General features: G+C 42.6%; 1 protein-coding gene across 6 annotated transcripts in view; it reads left to right on the top strand.

The window, feature by feature from the left end:
* The window catches only part of LOC124414025 (hypoxia-inducible factor 1-alpha), a 49745-nt gene extending 34536 nt beyond the window's left edge, over nucleotides 1-15209 (top strand). Inside the window, exons 8-14 of one of the 6 annotated variants that reach the window (XR_006929915.1) lie at nucleotides 6715-7213; nucleotides 7485-7809; nucleotides 8465-8787; nucleotides 8871-9097; nucleotides 9195-9340; nucleotides 9464-10076; nucleotides 10805-13209. Coding sequence is in view for 4 of the 6 variants with exons in the window: in XM_046894889.1 (XP_046750845.1) it covers nucleotides 6715-7213; nucleotides 7485-7809; nucleotides 8465-8787; nucleotides 8871-9097; nucleotides 9195-9340; nucleotides 9464-9924; nucleotides 14594-14890 (2278 nt within the window). In the remaining 2 variants the exon portion in view is untranslated. Of the gene's footprint in view, nucleotides 1-6714; nucleotides 7214-7484; nucleotides 7810-8464; nucleotides 8788-8870; nucleotides 9098-9194; nucleotides 9341-9463; nucleotides 10077-10804; nucleotides 13210-14593 lie in introns of those variants that run through there. The other 5 variants (XR_006929916.1, XM_046894889.1, XM_046894890.1 and 2 more) reach the window with 5 other exon arrangements.
* Nucleotides 15210-16045: the final 836 nt, after the last annotated feature.

Below are 16045 nucleotides of genomic sequence, written 5' to 3'. Positions count from 1 at the left end.
TATACAACCGATTCTTGTTGTGTAAAGTATTATAATATGTACGCATACACGTACTCGAGTGTCCCCGCGTTGTATGTATGGTGTAAGGTGCCTGATGAAGCTGGCATGGAAATCGATGAATACATGGATGATAATGATGTTTGCACAAAGCGCGGAAGTGTAGACGTATGTTTGGACGTGTGTAACTCGTAGTTACCTGTAAATAAACACACAGACGGGAGCACCCATACATCGAGACGGTCTAATTCAGAGATATTTAAGATAGGTACATACTCGGTCAGCCAACCATCTGCGATTGCCGCGCAAAGAGTATAATCTCGGTTAGGCGCATATGCAAACGCACGATCCAAACGTACGTCAGTGATGTCCCTGGCCAAGAAACAGCGCACCTCGCACAGCTCCCGGTCGTTGAGGATTTTATTTTAAAGTTGCCCAGTTGTGCAGGTATAGGTATGTTGTATTTAAAATATGTTATGCATGCCCACCTGGTAGTCGAGTGATTGCTAACGTGGGGGGGGGGGGGGGGGGGGGGGGGTCCTACGTATGCAAAATCGATCTTTAAACCAGAACCCCGGCTTCTCTTCGGCATCTGTAGGATCCGCAGTAACATACCTAACGATAACCTGGGGTGATTCTGAGAGCTTTTATTTGTAGGAGAGTTTGAAACCATTCGAATTGTTACCGAGTCCTATACCCTGTTTTTGAAACAATTTGAATTGTAATTTGAAAGCCCTATACCCTGCTTTTTTCATACTTCACTGATAACAATATTTTCATTGGTCAGTCGCGAATAAATTTTCTACCTTAACACCTACAACGTAACCTGTAATGCCGATTGACCAATCCGTCGACAGTCGAGAGTCTCGTGATTCTAGGCCCGTGCATCAACGGCGATGCTATGCTGGCTGGCAACGTAACAGCGCGGCTAACACGCCCGAGTTTTATCGCGCCCGTTGAGGCGCGGAGGGGAGGGAAGCGTTGAGGAGTTGCGCGGAGGGGAAGGAAGGGAAAAAAATGGAAAGACCACGTGACGTAGCGCAACTCCCCTCGCCCGCCCTCACCACCCCGTAACTCTATGCGGTGGCCAGGTTCCTCATCTTGGTTTCTGGCTGGTCGGTGTGCCGCGGTTGCATGTGTCGTATCGCCGCCGCCTCGCTCGCTCGCTTTGCTCGCTTGGCTCCCTTGGATCCGGCGCGGAGAGCGAGTTCGCCTCGGGTGGTGATCGCAAAAAATTCCATCGCGGCTCGTTTAGTCGTCGTCGTCGCGTGGTTGTGGCCAACGCCGAGCAACACACCGGGATTCGCGCTCTACGCGTATCGGAAGGCAACGCGCAACGTTCTGCCTCCTCGCTGTTCATACGTCCGCAGTGTTGTCGCGGTGCTTTGATCGGTGCCTATATTACAAGTGCCTAGCCCGAATCACATTCTCGGCACGATTACAACGATGCTTTAGCGTCGGTTTTCATTGCGAAAGAAATGACAGAGATTCACCAAGCCTTTGCAAGATGCATAGTTTTTAGGAAAAATTCGTGTAGCCCTGAAAGTAACGGGAAAAGAATTCCGCTCTTTTCTCTATCTGTCGATTGGTGCACCGAGTATACACAGTAATGTGTGGGTGTTGATGAAATAGAAAAAAAGAAAAAACAGTTCCTATTTATTATTACGTATATACCTGTAATACATAAGAATTGACTCTGTGATGTAACTGCTGCACAGGCGATAATTGCGATCGATGGGAAGGTAACGGGAAAAATCGACAAAACACACAAGTGTATCACACGTTGCGAGTATCTTCGATCGTTCGGTCCTATAGACCTGTTGCAACAGTGATTGGAAAAAGAAGACTGAATAATAGATATTGTGTTACTGGAACAACACTTATGTTACAGTATATACGGTTGAAAGTTTCCTGTTCGTTTTTTTTTTTTTTTTTGTCGTTTTATTCGCCCGCTCTTCAGGTTTGCTCAGTGATCGGGTTGAATTGATGTAACAGTAAGAAGTAAATGAATTGAGAAGACAATAAAAAATTAAATATACAGATTGTAAAAGAAAAAAAAACTTTAAAATCGCTACGGTAAATGAATTGATGAAAAGAACGACACTGAAATGAAAAAACCGCGGATCGCTGGGTGTGATTTCATCGATACATCCGAGGGCGAGATTGTCACCTGAGAAGAAGAAAAGGAGAACACACACAGCTCGTCTCGCTCGTGTCGCTGCTGCTGCTGCTGCTGCTGCTGCTGCTACTACTACTGCTGGTGGTGGTGGTGGTGTTGTTGTTAGTGTTGTTGCTGCTGCTGATTGTGATCCGATAATCCAAGGATACATTTAATATCGTGTATTAGTACCGTGGCACCAACGACTTCGCGCTTAGCGACAGACAGTAAACTCATACACCTATATCGTTTGTGTTTGTGCGGGTGACGAGAAGCTGTTCTCGTTTCTGTGACAGATATACAGATAATGTACGATATTGTGTGATATACAACGCCCCTGAAAGGCTGGTTCGGGAAATGAAGTATTGAATCACGTGTCGATCCTTACATCAAATCGAAGAAGCAGCAAGAAACGAAATAAGAAGAAAAGAACTCGCGATCCGTTATCGGAAGATAAATTTGAAATCGTCGAGTGCTACCGAGTGTAGGATAAAAGAGTTGATCGACAACTTTTGCCGATACGTCGTTCAATAAATTGTTATTTTAATGAAAATCTTGTGCCACCTGCTAGTACCTTATTACCATTACATTCTCCTCTACCACTGAGGAAGCGAACAATATCCCTGACGAGTATCTATCCGATGTTTGAAGACGTGAGTTAGTTTCTTCATTATAATTAAGCCTTCAAGTTTTTTCTCTCTCTCTTAACTTTAATAATCGGTATACTTATAATTGTGGATTGGTATATTTCAATGAAGTATACTAATTACGATCAGGGAATCGATATTGAGACGCTGATGTTGCGGCGTGCAGGAAATCTTATTGAATAACGTGCGTGAAGCGCGATTTAGATATAGAGACAGCTGGTAATTCATTAGATCCTTCATATACTCTGTTCATTTTTTCTTCCCGAGTAGGCAAAGTTTCATGGATGTAAGTAGAGAAAAGAATTTGTGCAATCGAGATCTGCAAATTCATGGTCGTTCGAGTACAAGGGTAGATGGGAAGTGAAATGAAAAACTTGAAATTGAAATCACTGTGCCCAATTATCATATCTTCGGTACGTCGGATGTACAATAATTCATCTCGATTGAATCTCATACGCAATGTCGCAGTTGTCTCGTGATAAAACTAAGTATACCTGATGATTTATTGTCGGTTGTTTTCACGATCGGTAGGTGTATCTACAATTATGATCGTTAAGCCGCTTCGAATTCCTCTAACACAGGCCACCTGCTCGGTGACTGATAGCGCGGTGAATAGTTTCGGGAAGTCTCGTTGAATCGTATTACATAAAAGTGAAAAAATAGAGGCTCGAGGCAAACATAAATCAAGGGTCACATGCGCGTCTACTTAGAATGAAGGAAAAAATAGATACGTGCAAACTGTGTTACGAGTTTCAGTTTGGCGGTTGCGTGCGCAAACGAATTTCGGTGCGTTGAACCTGGCCTCTATGCAGATGGTTAATATATAATATATTGTATAATAATACGCCGGGCGTTCGAGTGGTCTCGCTATGAAAAGGCCTGGCAGCTCTCTCAGAGCTTTTCAGACTCGATGTACTATTTTTATTCGATATATTCCAACCGGTCATTATAGAGAGAAATTGGCCGTTCGCGCATTCCATCGCTCTGTGTGTATATATTGTTACCTGTGTAGGTTGGTACAGTACGGATCAGAGTCTCCAGAGTGGTCTAAACCAAAAGTTGACTATTTGTTTCCGCGGTATTTCGGGGGGTATCTCGTTGACATTTCACCTGCGCGTGCAACAGGTACCGTCCGTCGTTCAGACGAATGCCGATAGGTTCGCCTGTGCTCGACGAGATAGGCACAACACCTCGCACAACACCGTTCGGACTCTCGAATTCGAATTTGTTGCACACAGCTAGGCGGACACGCGAGGCCGGCGCGAGCAGACTCCGCCGCGCCGCCACGAAACACCACGTGCTTTCGGTTCTCTTGACTCTTGCCAGTTGCGTAACAAGGAGCATACTCGTCGACGCGCGAGCCACGGCCATCGGTTTATTTATAGCAACACCCGTTACATATTTAACCTGCCCTAACTTCTTCTAGTTCGTATCATTCTTCTTCTACTTCTTTCATCCAACTGTCACATCGCAGGCTTGATTGTTTCACGGAATGTCTGATTGACTGACTGACTGACTGATCAGCTCCCTGCAGAGATGCAACGGGCGAATACCGTGGTCGATAAGAATCAACGCTTGTAATTTTCTGTTACACTAATTGCGCGGTTCCGATGATCATTCTATTTTAATTTTCGACCAACGGATCTCACGCCTGCCGCAACCTATAAGCCACCTGACCAAATAGACGACGTGCCTGAGAAAAGTAGATAAACGAAAAAAGATAATATGCTACCTGGGCCGTTTTCAATAGAGTCTTAATTATATGTTAATTGGAACGCGCACGGCGCAAAGGAGACGAACATGGCGGATTAGTCAGTCTGCCAGTCAGTCAGTAGACGAGCTGTACGTACGTCGTACGTAACGCGTTGTGGCGATTTACCGCGTCAACGGCGAGAGGTAAAAGCGCTTGTGTAACATTGACTTGGCGAGATATGTTTACACCTAAGTACTACACGTACCTGAGCACAATGTGTAGTTAAGCCGCAGGTATCGAAATCCCATCGCATGGCATGCTTGGCATGCTTGGCATTTGCCGTTCCTCGCGATTCTAGAGACCGTTGAGAAGAAAAAAGTTCGCCCGCGATCGCCTGTTCATCGTAAGGAGGAAATAAAAAATAAATAAACAAATTGTAGGAATGCTTGTGTCTGTATGAGTAAACTGTACACGGTGCACTATAACGTTTAAATTGTTAGACAAATGCGATAGGGCGACGATCGACGGGCACATCGTCGTCGTGTTGAGATAACCCCGTCAAACCTGATGATAAAAATTCCACCAGTTTAGAGAAGCTCGGTAATGCTCAGGCTGCATCATCCACGTATAATATATGCGTCACTGAAGCGATGCGAGTATCTGTACTTTAGACGTGCCTTACTCCTCCATTTCTCTTTCATTCGCACTCGCTGCAGCATCTGTGAAGAATAGTCGTTGCACCTGAGGTTATTTTTAAAGTAACTGCGCTGTTAAAAATTGAAATAAACATAAACACGTCATCGCGCAATCGACAGATTGTTTATTGCTTGGTTGTACATGAAGTTATTCCGTGTACACCGCGATATTCAAAGTTGCACGAAGAGGTGTAAGTATATTCTCTTTTTTTCTCTTCTATAATTAATTATCGTTGTTGTTCTTATAACGCGATTTACGTAATCATTTTTCGGTTCTTCTGCGTCGGTCTTACTACGCTCATTGTCAGATAAGTGATGTATATGTACGCGAATATTTGATTAGCCGCCAGCTCGTTGAGAGGATTCGTAAATATGTAATACCTACCGTAGTGCACGAAAATACGCAAAGATGGATCGAAACCTGAAGCGCGAAGCGGGAATTAACGACAAAACGATAATTCACTTGGAGGTCTAGCACCAAGGTACTATACTATGTGTGTGTTTAGTTTGCTTCTAATTCTCGCCCGTGTTTGTTTTTTCAGATCTCTTCATTTTCTTTTCCTTTTACCTCCTGACCTAGTCGACGTTTATAAACTTCGCTCCGTTTCTCGTTTTTCCATGTATATCCCATTTTAGATTTATTTTTCCTTCGAAACGTAGGCAGACGCAACAATGATGATTGATAGGACGTTGATTCACGTTTTTATGAACGTCTTGCCTGGCATCGCGATTAGGAAAATCTATTCATGCATGCTCCTCTATCTTTCTGTCTCTCTCGCTCTCTCTCTCTCCCCCTCACTCTCACTTTTTCTCTCGTTGTCTCTTCTTCTTTCAAATCAGCTGATGACACTATTGCCAAATCGTGCTACCTGGTTGTGGCCAACGCAACAGGGAGTTACGGACTTTGATCTTTCAATATGAAATTACGTCGAGCCGACGTACTGCGCTCTCTTTATCCCACTCGAAGAAATAATCAAATAGTAATTATAATTGACGAATAGAAAGAAAAAAGAAATCTTGAAATTCAGCAGCCGCGAGTCGCGTAGAATGTAAACATGCGCACTTCTGCATATCCTCTCCTCAAGTGCGACCCGAAAACGGTTCGCTTCATTGAAAGTGAATCCGCGCGGCACGCCGCGCCGCGCCGCGCAACAAGTCGCCCTCTTTGGCACGATCATGAATGATGCAGCGGAAAACTACCGAGCAGGATCGCAGCAGGCGAGGTAGTGAATGAAGTTCATTAATCGACTGCACAATCGCTTCCTATTCGGAATTCAGCCTGATTATGAAATTAACGATCTATGAGAGGGAAAAGCGGGGACAGGGGATGATCGGTTGTAACAGTTCGGTGCTAGTGGATTCGCAGGGTGTATTAGATCTATAATAATATTATTCGACCATTACTCAGCATTGGGAATAAGGGTGGAGACGTAAATTTTACGTTCAAGGTTCCCGAATGCTGCAAACGCCGCAGGATGCAACGTGAGGGACCTTTTCCAAGTTTTCTGCCTTTCTCTGTTGCAGTGAAATCGAGTGCGAAAATGAAGTATACAGCGCCCGTCAGCTGGAGGCTCGCTCCGTAGATGCGGCAGCCTCCTCGAATTGCAAGCAACCTCTGTCGCCGGTTGCTCTCGCTGGATGCCCAGCAGCGATAGCCACACCGACAACCAACAACAACAACAACAACAACAACAACAACGTTGAAAAGCTAGACGCCGGTTGTACCGGCGAACTGATCACCGGGAATTCACCGATCGAACCCCCGACACCCTTCTCCGTCACCGCGTCCCTGTTCCGACAGCAGGAGAAACCGCTCGAAGAAACCTCCCAGACGTCCAAGAACAAGCCATTTGATACCGAGAAGGACTTATTCTCGAAGCCCGCGTCGGCCACGGACCAAATATTTGGTGTTGCTAATAAGATACCCGAGTCGCAAACCGATAATCTGCAGTTGCCTCCGCTCCGCCAGCAGAAGAACCGAAACGTTTCTCTGCTCCCGAGACCGTCGGAGAATTTGTTCCAGGTGAGGAGAGACACACGTATGCCTATAATAAGCTTGCAGGTCCTCAACACGGTTCTTCCTCTTTATAATTATGATATTTTTGCTTTAAAATATTTTTCGGAATGTAATTTAAGTAAACGATCGACCATCGTGGGATTGAAACAAATTGCAGAGACGAATAAGGATCATCCCGCACAGCGTCCCGCGACTACTTTTGCCACCTCTCGATCAATAGATCTTGATGACGTTGGGTTGGACCATCGGAGCGCTGATTTTTCATTATCTTTTTTAGGGAAAACCCATACTGCAGTACTCGGCAATCAAACAGCAACAGCAGCAGCAGCAGCAGCAGGAGCCGCTACGTGACAAACCGCAGGCAGTGACGAGGGGCCTCATCGTACCGATTCCTCAAATTCAGGAGCCGCCCAGCAGGGTTCCACCTCAGACAGCGACCGCGAGCATATTCGCACCTCGTACGAAGGACATGAACAAGGGCTTCCTAACCTTCAGCGAAGACCAACCTGGCCTTACGAGTGAATATAATATATTTGCATGTGCGGATATGTCGTTGGATGTATACAATAAACGAGAAAACGATACAGCGGATCGTTGCTGGGGTCAATTGGTCGGATCGCGTTGCAGTTATCTTTCATTAACTTGGAGTATATCTTATACGCGTGTGGAGTCTACTTTGCAACGTGATCTTGAACCCGTTCAAGGCTGCCAAATCTGCATATTTCCGGTGTACGTCCGCGTAACAAACATGTTCCTTGCTCTGCGCGTAATGGATTCGAACGCGCAGTTTCCACGTAGACGGTCTAGTATTCCATTGTCACCGATAATGTGGTGTGTCGTTAAAGCCTGATTGTTTTATACGCCCGTCAAGTTTCTACAAAATTCAACGTAACGTTTATAATTTTGATCGGTTTTACGCGACACCCTGGTGACAGCAACGCCTCGAGGAAGTCAAGGGTGCCTCGGCAACGAGGACACATTAAGCTCGGCCTGGCCTAGTCTTGAGAAGAATCCGTTTCGAAATAAGTATCTCGCGTCGGTCTAATTTCATTCGCGGGCGTCCTCGCGTGGCACGGCAGCCATCCGGTGCGAAACTCGGAACGACGATCATTATTATGCTACCTACTCGGCTCGATCGTTTCTCATCTCGTGTCCAGCATCATATCCCAATTCATTGATCTTATACGTGTACTTTGCCGAGTGCGAAGTGATCGTCCGATTTGGTATATCGAGCGTCGTTCCGTCATCTCTTTACAGTGTTGAAGGATGAGCCGGAGGACCTTACCCATCTCGCACCGACGCCGGGCGACGTGTGCGTGCCCCTCGAGGACAACACACCCTTCTTCCCCGACATGCTCGTCGATCAGTTTATACTCGAGGACAACTACTGCCCCCTCCTCAGCCCTGGACTCCCGAACGAGCTTGGTGAATCCCTATGCAAGGATTCCGACCTCGAGGATCCGCTCAGGAGCACCGAACTGGGTGAATCGCTCGCCGACAGCGATCCCTTCATGTACAGGGAGACGCCGCTCAGTCCCGGCAGCGGCAGCCCCCATCTTCTATCACCGGCTTTGAGCAAGGTGAGCCTAACAATGTAATCGCGTAGGTACAATTTTGATAGCGCTGTTTTCTCGTACCTGTCGTTACCCGTATGTGGTTTCAGAGCCCGGGCAGCATAGACTCACTTTGCAGCCCAAGCGGCAGCGGAGGCGGACTTTCCGAGGACGAGATGCTGATGCTAAGCATCAGCGACGTCCTCGTTGACGAGGATCTCGCCCTCAGGGCCCCCTATATTCCAATGTCCGACCAGGACGAGGCCCTTCAGCTTTTCATCAGCGACGACATGGTCATGTGGGGTCCGTCGCAACCGCCCGACAAAAAGTCCAAGTGGTCAGTTGACTGGATAATCTCGCCGAGATTCAGGCGCGAATGTAATGCTACAAGTCGGGTGAAATAATATAACGACTCCTTTCTCGTTATTCAACAGGTCGAACGCAGAGTGCGCAGAGACGAACGTCAGCTCGAGTCTGGAACAGCTGCTTAGAACGAATTCGTCCAACGTCAGAAAGTCCAACGACCACGGGGGTGGATTGGTGGATCCAATCGAAGCCTTTGGTAACGTTTACAAAAAAAGTGAGTCCCTCCGTCACTGAGCGTACTCGTCGCGGAACGAAAGAAATTGCCGCGAAAAGCCGGAACGTCGAATTAATTAATGATACAATCTCTCTCTCTCTCTCTCTCTCTTGGTTAACGCAGGTATAAAAGAAGAGAGCAACGGCTTGACGGCGTCCAGGTCCGACCGTAATTCCCACAAGCGCGTCCACTGCGGCGCAACCTCGACGTCCGACTTGTTCGACAACAACGATAACTACAAGAGGATCAAGTGCGAGGAGAGAATGTCGAGCTGCGCGAACGCATCTTCAGGGTTTGTTGGGGGCCGCGATGCCGGAAATGGACTGACGATTCGGCAGGGAAGCCAGCTGCTTCACCAGCTTATGACTCAGCAGTCTGTCGTTGGCGGCAACGCAATGAGCGAATCCACGACTAACGGAGGCCGAGGAACTGAGGGTGGAGGTGGAGGAGGAGGAAGAGGCGGCGAGACCGAGGATTCTTCTTTATTGTCGACGACGACAGCGAGCACGACGATCTTTCCCCCTCAGCTGCATCAGCAGCAGTCCAACAGCGTGTTGATGAACCTTTTAGTATCGGGTTGCGACGTAAGGGCCGGTTATATTTGTTTAACTAAACAAAAACAGAAACAAAAACATCAGCAAGCAACTTCCAAGAGCATAACGACGACGCGAAGTCAGTGATTCAGTTGATCTCTCGTTCTTTCGTCAGCCCTGTTTCAGACGTACAATATTAAGGGGCCTTACCAGTGTAACTCATGAAAAATTAGGCGATTTTCAGGAATTTTTTTAAAAGAAAGTACTCGATAGAATGTTTTGAATTTTTTTGGAAATAATAAAGTATATTTTCAGGTATGTTTTAAGATTTTTTTTTTTTTTTAAATATTGAAAAATAACGGAGTTATGTGCTGTCTTCGGAGGTGCCAAAAAAAAAGTTCCTCAACTGCTGACACGATTCCGGCCGAATGAGTAGCCGAAACGAAAAAATTCAAAAAGGTCATTGAAGTTGAAGGTATTTCCTATACAATGACCTAAGATTTTTGAAAAATATCAAAAATTAACAAAATGGCGTAGTTCTGAAAAAAGTGTCGTGTTTTAGAGTAAGAAAATGGTCGTTTTTTTAATGCCAAATGGACAATTTTCAATCAATCAAAAAGATTGTACGTCATCGTATAATAAATATACTCAAAAATACTCAGTTTTATTTTGAAGTCGATCGGTCAATTTCTCTTTGAGTTATGATGTCAGCAATTTTGAAAAATTTAGTTTCGAGAAAAACGCGTTTAAAATAGGCAAGTGGAGCGGATTATACCTGCGAGCGGTCGCTCTTTAGAACGCTGTCATTCTAAAACTAGTACAAGATACGACCTTGCCGCTTTCACAGGATATTTTTGAAGATATAAACTATCGAATAAACCAAAAAAAAAGTCGACTTTTTTAAAGTGTCACACTGGTAAGGCCCCTTAAGTTGCGTGTACGCATTTTTGTATGTAGTGTATACCGCGAGGCGCAGTCATTCCATGGGAATATTTGTTGTGTTGATTTCTAAATTATCGTCCCTGTTTCATGTCCGCCTTCGGTGCATGTCCTATATACGTAGAGAAAGAGACGTGTGTGAAATTTGAAGTGGATATTTAATTGACAATTACCGTCATTTGTTATAAGTATCATCCGACGATCGTGGAGGACTTGCCACAAAAAAGAGCAGCGCGAGATTCCACAGAATGGCCCGGTACAACGACGCTTGGTGTATCTTTTCTGTAGACTGTATCTGAGATACGTCTGACGGGTAGCAAATGAATTTTCAGATATATGTCTATATGTGTCGCGAAAACGTTAGTTTAAATTAAACTTAATCCGGCCAAGATATATTCTAAGAGAAACCCAGTTGTGATACGACTGAAAATTTAAAAGAAAGAATTTAAAAAAAGTTATAAAACCCTATTAACAATAATTATACGTATTTGTGTATAGTTAGCGTGCGCAACTGTGCATTTATATTGATGATCTATATCGTTTTTATTTCCATTTTCGTTTCTTTTCTTTTCTTTTCTTTGTAGGTATTATTCGAGGATACGAAATAGAGAGTGAGAAAAAAAGTCACAATCAACGAGGTCTAAGTTAATGTTGCAGGTGTATAGATTATATGTGTATAAAAAAGATAACGACGGTGTTACAAAGAACTTTATTCCACGAGGCCCAATTGGTATATTATGCAATATTGTATAGTGACGTTTGACACGATTTGTGTTATGTATAACTTACGTGGTACCGATTTTAATGTTTTCCATCTACGGCCTCAGGTTTTTCATAACTGATCGTGGTTATTACTGCGTTAGTGAATGTATGTAGTTTATTGGACGTATGTATCTACATCGTAGTACCATAGATTATTTTCTGCAATCGACAAATTGTATTTTTTCCGTTGTGCAACTACTTGTTCGTCACGTCTCACGAGAATGAACGAATGGAAAGTGAAAACAAACTAAGAAAAGGAAAGAAAATTAAAATATCGACAATTCAGTGAGCTGCATTCGCTTGTAAATATCATTTCGTAATATAGTGGACATCGTTTTCCCCCCTCGTAATGGTTAACTGAATTTTAAGGCAGAACGGAATTTAAAAGAACTAAATTAACAAAAAAAGTATGCAGTCAAGCTTCGAATCATTAATATGACGTAAATAAATGTTTAACGAATTAATTTAATACAAATCAAAGTCTGTATGGTTAGTAAGCCTTCATCGTAAATACTATTAGATTAGGGATAGGAGTAAAATTGCAAATAAAACACACACACATTTAGGAATACAATAAGTATATTACTTTCACCGCTATTGTTATAATTATATATAAGATACTAGTGAAGGGCCGGTAGTGAGGCATAGGCCAGAATGACTGCTAGTGTTTAGGACACGATCTGAATGTACATACGCGAGTAAGATGTCAGTTTTTTTTTTTTTTTTTTTTTCGAGGGGCGTGAGTCTCTCGGTTTTGGTCACTGTTCATTATTTAGGTGCAAGTTTTCGCGAGTCGAAAACTGGGAGAATAAGCGAAATATACTCACATCCGCATAGAGACGCGACGCACCATAACATATTCGTTTATTCGTCCATTAATCTCGCTAGTGAATTTTATTCGTATCGTTGTTGACGAGCACAAAGTAATCATAATGTATATTTATTTTTTTTCGTTTTTGTTCGTGACGGACGTTAGACGATGATGAAGAACATAATAAAAATTATGATAAATGTATCGTAGAAGAGAGGGGCGTATGCGTAATGGTGGTATGACGTACAAAATTTTTTCTCAAAAGTATCTTTGACGGAAGAAGAAGAATGGTCTGAGAACCTTTGAAAGGGAAGTTTGTGGCGTTGAGCCGCGTCACAAATATGAGTGAACACACGAAAACGAAAAACGAAGGTGTAAGAAACTAGGCACGTTGTTAAAATTCGTTGTTATATAGGTGTATATATAATAAATATGTTGTACAAAGCACAGACGCGCGCGCGTGCAGTACATGTAATGTAATAGGTGCGTCAATTTATAGAAAATGAATAATACGTTATTGTTACATGGGTGATATCAAAAAAGGTGATGTAGACCTACCAGGATTGTGAATTTATTTTCGGAAAATCATTTATCATGAACCTTGAGAGGGAAAAGAATGCAAGGGGAAAAGAGAGAGGACGAGTCGAAAAAACATAGGAATAGTAAAGTATAATAAACTAATCGAATATGTACGTATGTGTGTGTATGAATTTTATTCGGCCACCAGATCAACACACCATTCGCTCTCTAACGTTATAAGCTGTGTAAATATATATAAAAAAAAACGAGTATATTCAAAATTGTTAAATATATAAATTTAAAGAGAAAAACTAAATATATATTAAAAATGATTAACAGTCAATCGTTTCATTCCAATTGACGCCCGGTGTGTCTTTCATTACTTCCGTTTGTCTGCTCCTCCTTGGCCCTGTTTCTCCCAACCTCGTTCACCGACCCTAATTCTTTATCGCTTGTTAAATATATCGTTATGCTATTTCTACAGGCTTCTCACGTATAGTGCAATTTAAATTTCAAGCATCAATTGTCTCGTACGTGTGTTCAATAGAAATATTTTACTTCGTAACAATACACGTAGCTGTTTAACTTATGTAAAATCAGAAGAACTCACCCAAACAATAGTAATTCGTTGACTGTGACACGTGAAAAAAATCATAATGCAAAGCAACAAAGCCGGAAAGCTAATGACAATTTTTTTCCCTTGGAACGCTTTATTTGGGTGAATCATGTTTTTCCCTCATCTTGTTTCGATTTAAATAAGTTGATGAGTCAACACAAAAAGCAGCACGTTGAAAAAAGTTTAGCAAACGAGGCAAAGAAACGTGGGGGACGGCGAGTTGATGAGAAAATCACGATGACGTATTATAAGTTTCAACGTTCGTTAAAATCGTGTTCATAGAATCGCTAGCTCGAATTTACAATTTGTCCCACGTTGCCTACACGTACGTGTTGGTTTATTAGCATATGGACACAGACAAATCTGCTGGATCATTTTATTGGACATTAATCGAAAAATGAGAACTTCGTAAATTCTGCGTAGCTGTTTGATCACCTAAAAAAACGCTCTGCGGTATTGGCTAAAATCGGTATTCGAATTTTACAAACTTGACGTTTTAATTGAATATTTGTTTTGCAAGATGAGTCGTCTCATTTTCCTGTCTATCCCGCGCGAGATCGTTGTTAATCCCCTCAGCTCGGACTTTGCGGATCTATGTAATTCGAGTATAAGCAACTACTCGGCTAAAAGAAACAACAATCCGGATCCAGCATGGCAGGGCGTTCACTTTCAATTTTATTACACCAGTGCGAAACCTACAGGCAAGTTAGGCTTCTTAAAGACTATAGGTACAATTGCACAATACCTACATGCCGCACTTGAGATGGTTTTTCATACCTGAAAATAGTTCCCCTACCTCCCATGTCGTTCGTCATTTTATTATATTTACACCCACGTCCTTTTATCCCGATGATCCCTCTCCACTTCCCGTATGAAAGACACTAGTCGTCTTTGTTGTAACGGTAAAATTTGACTGTAAAATTATACCTACGATCGTGATTACGTATGTCATAGTTTTATCCAATAATTGGCACGAAACGGGTTGTCGCAAGCTCTTGGAAGATGTTCCGTCGTATGTGTGATAATACGCAAACCAATGATTGCAGTGTAACTGAATTCCGTGTGCTTTCCAGGGACTGATAGACCCTCGCCATATAACGCCCCACCTCGCAAGGAAGATATCCCCGCTGAGCCTCAACCTGGAGAATCACATCGTGCCGCAGATGCCCCTCAGCATGGCGCTGGACCACCTCAGCCCGGACACGCGAAAGGAGCTCGTGAGCGCGGTGCCCAGGAACAAATCCTGCGCCGCTCTTCAGGAGGTCGTGCCAATGGAGTTGGACAATTTCGACTTTGACGTAAACTCACTGAGCCCTGAGCTGATGCACGGCCCGGACCTCCTCAAGATCTTAACGAATAATCTTGCGTAGAATTCGCTGGAAAGTAGAGTTTTTTTACTTTTTACCTTAACACACATGTATCTATATGATCTATACATTGTAACATATATGTAGACATAACTGTAATATGGAAGGTGACAAAGAAATAGCGCAGAAGGTGTGACTAACTAATTGAGTAACTAAATAACAATTGCTGAGGGAAATCGAGTCTTTTTCTAGTTAGATTGTAATATTGATTATTCTCGAATTTATTTGCACGTGGCACAAGAATTAATTGTCGGGAATAACCGCGGTTAAAATCATATGTTATATGGTTACAAAATATTGTTTTTATAACTTTTCTTTTCTACTAACACACATATTGTCGATATGTATATGTATATCGACACCTTATCGTTCGATAAGGACGTCAGTGTGTTTCTTGTAACTTGCTTTTCAACTATAATAAGTGTAATAATAGTACTGCCAAAAGTAAATAATGTTATACTGAAATTTCAACCTAAATGTTTTGATCTTTTCTGATTAATTTGTCATTTTATTCCGTCTTGCGTCGCAATTCTATTCTCTTTGATTCGAATTCAGGGTCTTTCTCTACTACTTGATATACATGTAACATATTGTCATTACTATTATTATTGTTATTATTGTCATTATCATTATTATTATTATTATTATTATTAGTGGTAGTAGTAGTAGTAGTAGTAGTTTTAGTAGTAGTATTCTTATTACACATACATATAACGTAATGCAGAATTATTTTTGATTCAATTTATCGCAGATTGTGCGACTCGAGGTAAACCGGAGGCGGGCTACCCTTCTCATTGGCGGGATTATTGTTATTATAATGAATTGTTTCCACGTATGAGGGAGAAAAAATAGGCTTGCTCGAATCAACTTACTGAAATAAAAACCTATACATATATTTTACATATACGTATAACAATACATATATATTTTAATACCAGCGAATATGCATGCATACAGTAAGCATAGTTTTTACTTTAGCATTTACATTATAAAGATCCGTGTAATAGAGTGAAGAACCATGTTTAGCCTATGTAGGATTCTATACGAACGATGTCATATACTGCTACGTATATATATATATAATTGAGTATGTGACGAGAGGGTTTCTGACTATACGAAAATTGAACTTTAATAAAGAAAATGAGTTGGCAGAAAAGA

This window comes from Diprion similis, chromosome 13 (assembly GCF_021155765.1).
Source record: "Diprion similis isolate iyDipSimi1 chromosome 13, iyDipSimi1.1, whole genome shotgun sequence".
In the NCBI taxonomy this organism is placed as follows: Eukaryota; Metazoa; Arthropoda; class Insecta; order Hymenoptera; family Diprionidae; genus Diprion; species Diprion similis.
The sequence above is the reverse complement of the archived record's forward strand: the minus strand, read 5'-3'. Positions and strand labels throughout refer to the sequence as shown.